The 4,378-nt window shown below is 36.4% G+C and overlaps 1 protein-coding gene across 1 annotated transcript in view; it reads left to right on the top strand.

Moving 5' to 3' along the window:
* Positions 1-1,704, top strand: part of LOC149039284 (uncharacterized) — a 3,418-nt gene extending 1,714 nt beyond the window's left edge. The window contains exon 2 of the mRNA XM_089185231.1: positions 1-1,704. This exon is cut by the window's left edge and continues 525 nt beyond it. Coding sequence (XP_089041357.1) covers positions 1-635 — 635 coding nt within the window. The 3' untranslated portion in view covers positions 636-1,704.
* The last annotated feature ends 2,674 nt before the right edge of the window (positions 1,705-4,378 follow it).

The following is a 4,378-nucleotide window of genomic DNA, read 5'->3' as shown; positions in this document are numbered from 1 at the left end:
GCTTGTGTAAGGCGTTAACCAACGTTAATTGTACATTAACCTGCTTAAACGTCCGTTCGAGTAGGTTGGGAAACGTAGGAATAATGCAGTTGTGTCACGCGCTAACCAGCTTCAACTGCAGATTAACAAGCTTAAACGTCAGTTTCAATAAGTTTGGAGACAATGGAGGAATGCACTTGTGTAACGCGCTAACCAGCGTTAACTGCAGATTAACAATCTTAAACGTCAGTGACAATCAGTTGGGAGACAACGGATTGAAACACTTGTGTGATGCGCTGACTAGCAGTAACTGTGCTTTAACTACATTAAAAGTCGGTTTTAACAGATTAGGAGATGGAGGAATCAAAGAATTGTCTGAAGTTTTAACCAACGGATTCTGTACATTAACATGTTTAGACATAAGCAGTAATGAATTTGGAGATGAAGGAGTCAAATACCTGTGTAAGGCCTTGACTGATACCAAATGCAAACTACGGAGCTTAGACTCCTACGGAAATCTGAATGTAACAGATGATGGCAAAAAGTATTTGTCTCAAATGTTAATTGGTACTGACTGGGAAGATAAAGGAGCTCTACGATTTTCCCGTTCAACTACAAAGTGGACCAAGGAACAAGTCAGTGGCACACAGCCCTGACAGGTTCTTCCTGTAACGTTTTGCTTGTCATGAAATAAATTCCATTTATATAAATGACGATTTAAAGATTATTATTCAAGGTGATCAATTAGATAACTGACCTTGTAGTCAGTATCGCTTGTTGAACGGAGTATTGAAAATGACTAGCAGTGAGGCAGCGAAACATCGCGATCAAGAATTGAGAAACGACTCGGAATCATGACCCAAACAATTACTGAACGTTCATTAGTCTATAGACGATTTTCTTTGTGTTACAAAATAGACTGCAACTGCAACTGCAATTTTGTATAACGAGGTTGTTGGCAATAATGTTATAACTTTTGTAACATAAAGTTTTGAACTACAAGCAATTGATTGTACCGGTGATTTAGCTGTAATGAGATTCCACAAATATTGAATTATATTTTGATAACCTATTTGATGAATATCATTGTCTTCTGAAAAAAACTTTTAAAAAGTCTACATGAACTAGTGACGTATAAGTAATAAGTAACAACATATTTTCTCAGTTTTTATAGGCTTTCATATTTTTTATTTGCTAGACTCCAAGAGTCTAATGTTTACGCTTAATTGAAATATACTTGAACAAAAAGGAATGTTTTGTTCTGCCTTGTTCGTTTTCAAAGCCAAATGTAGGCGTTGTACAACCAATTGTGTACACGTTCAAAGGAGTTTATTTGGACTTTACCTAGTAAGTCATTTACGCAAAGCTTGTACTCTAGCTTGTTTTTTTTTTCATCTGAGCTGATGATTTTATTAAGAGCAGAGTTATGTAATATTCTAAAGTTACTAATGGTAGGAAATTGCTTTACGAGTTACATAGTTTTATAATTTAGAATCTTTTTCAGTTTACTGGAATAGTTCAGAATGTAATGTATATGTAATCTAATCGATAATATTTTGGTTACTGTTCTAAAGTTCTCAACTCTCAGTGGAAATCATATTTTACATATATATATATTTGTTTTTTTTTTAAAGGATCACACTTAACTCCAAAGTATTTGAATTATAACCGAGGGCATTGAATATGTGCAAGGACTGCAGTTAAATTTAATAAATGCTATATTCTTTTCGATCCAAGCTTCTACTGAATCTGTTAATAGAACTTTAATGAAGGGAACACGGGCTAGAAAATACGTATCCGTTTTATTTGAGCACAATTGTTCCCTTTCCAATTGTATTTGGTCCAGAATAAAAAGAAGTGACTCCCTCCCTGATCAAAAGCAAAACTCTAGATGGCTTGGGCAGGAGCCTGGTCTGGGGCTCTTTGTGGGAAAGTGTCATTAATTTCGGGAGACAATAACGCTCTTCCATAAACTCAACTGCTTGGATTTAGACTTAGACTTCCATTCAATCTTGTCCCAAATTTACTGACAACAGAAGCTACAGAAACAGGTCTGTAGCTCTCCACTTAGATTTTGGCAGCTCTCATTTAAAGCGGAATAACACAGCTGTTTAAAACACAAACAAACAAACACACAGTTACATTTTCGGCCCTCGGAATTATACCAAATTTGAATTAATTATTAAGCAAAGTGTATAGGGGCGAGCCTAGTGAGTTACTAAGATTCAAGATTCTTGAATGAATGTCGTCGGGGCTGTAGCTTCTATAGACATTTCATTTCAACAGGAGATTTTTTTTTAACTTCAACGCGTTTGATACCTACGCGAAATTCTTTGACCTATCAACTTTCAGGAATTTCGGAAGATTAGTAAATTTCCCGATGTGAAACATCGATTTAAACTATTCGCAATGTTCTCTTTGATCAGTCAGAGTGTCTGTACCAACTTACAGTATCTTAAGGTCGTTTGTAAAATTTTTGCTGTCGCTTTCGTTTACAATCTTGACACGTCTTTGTTTAAGGTAATCTCAAAGCGCTTAGTTTGGAACGCGCCTGATGCATTTTAAGTCCTTCCTGTTTTAACTAATATATTCTGGCTTTTAATTTTTGTCAAAGGAAGTTTGATTTAAAGCATGTCTTAAAGGATATTATCAGCCAGGATAGGAAAATCAAACGCTCATCTCAAAAGTATATTAAAATTTGAATTCTTAAATTTGTTTGAGATTCTAATGAGCAAACTCATGTAAAGTTTTTCACTTGATTCACCTCTATCGCCACGGGTTTTGTCGACATGAATGAAAGGCCTTGCGCTTGAAACTTCCAGTCAAATCTGCCAAGTACACAATGACAGTAACTCTTTGGGAAATTTCTTCAAAAGGCTCTTCGAAACTGAATAGGGAAATCTATTTTTTGCTGTTACGTGACTCGTTCACTCGCTCTCCAATTCTTCCTTTCAACTAAACCTTATGTACAAAAGAAAAAATGCACAGATCTAGAGATTGCCTCTGTTCCTTGACAGGGCTTACAATTCACGGCAAAGACTTATCCTTAAAGCTTATTCAGCCCTCTCTCTGAATTTCCAAACCCCTCCCTCTCAAGAGAAGAAAAAAATTACTGACTGTTCAAAGCTATTTATCCGCTGGTATATTTTTGTTGTGCTTAGTAATTCATAACAATCAATTTGATGACTGAGTTCGAATTTAACGTCCGTTACTCGTAATCAACTAGGCTTTTACTTGGTAGCGTAATTTTATAAAATGATTGAGTTCTTTGAAAAGTCCTTGTAGTGATGACAACGTGTGATTAGTCATGTCGATGGTCGGTTAAACTGAAACAAAGATACTCATGTCCATCACCCATTGATTTGCATTTCTCAAGCCGTTTGTCATTTTTTTTGTGAATATTTAATTATCTTAGCGCAACGCGGCAAAAATAGATCAGGTGACTAATTATTTAAAAACCTAGAAGTTCGTTACGCAACTTACATTTCAAAAGTGTCACCACAGATCGCACTTCGAAGCTTACTAGCCGCATATGGAACACAAATTGTAAGTATAATGTTTTTCCCGTCGCTTCAACCGAAATCGACATGTGTAATAACCTTCTTTGTCATATTAATTTAATTTTTCAGTTGACTATATTACTACAAGTGCAAATAAATTCCATGTACGGTCATGTACGCAAAAATCAGTTAGTGGTGAAATCTTCAACGTAAAGTAGCCCTTCAATCACAGGAGCGAATCACCCATTCTTGGACTTTGCCGATACTGAGAATCTTAAGTTATATTACCGCCATGGAGCAATTCAAGATATTTTTCGTCTTAACTGATAATACAGTAAAGCCTTCCCCTTTCGTAACCACTTCATGTTTTTCTGGTGAAGTTTTAATGAATGAATAACAGAGGTAATAATCTTGTATCTTCAATTTCAAGTTTCGATTGATGTATAATTGTGAGCGCCAGTGTGCAGCGATAGATTAAGCATCGACCAGCGGGTGACCGTTTTATCCTTCGAGCATGCGCAGGTGAATGACCGCTGGCTCACATCTCAAGTTTTCTTCGTGCCTTCTTCTTTTTGTCACTCATGTATGAGCAGGATAACTTCTTGAACTAGCATATGAATGCAATTCCCGAAAATGTTTCCAGAGCAAAAGTATAACCACAGCTCTTTTTTCGAATATGATTTTATTTTTCGTTTTCTGTTTAGAAAGTGTAGAGTTCTATGTATTTTTTCTATTTTCGGTTTACTTAACTATGTCCGGACCTGTTTCCCCGTGTTGAGTCAAATTAAGCCGCAGGCTCCACTCCTGGTGGTGCCCTTCCGTCAATTCCTTTAGGTTTCAGCTTTGCAACCATAGTTCCCTCGGAACCCAAACACGCTGGTTTCTTATGGAGGTGCCAT

Source organism: Pocillopora damicornis, chromosome 10 (genome assembly GCF_964200805.1).
Source record: "Pocillopora damicornis chromosome 10, jaPocDami1.2, whole genome shotgun sequence".
NCBI classification, from domain to species: domain Eukaryota; kingdom Metazoa; phylum Cnidaria; class Anthozoa; order Scleractinia; family Pocilloporidae; genus Pocillopora; species Pocillopora damicornis.
Note: the sequence above shows the minus strand (reverse complement) of the source record. Positions and strands in the feature narration are given on the sequence as shown.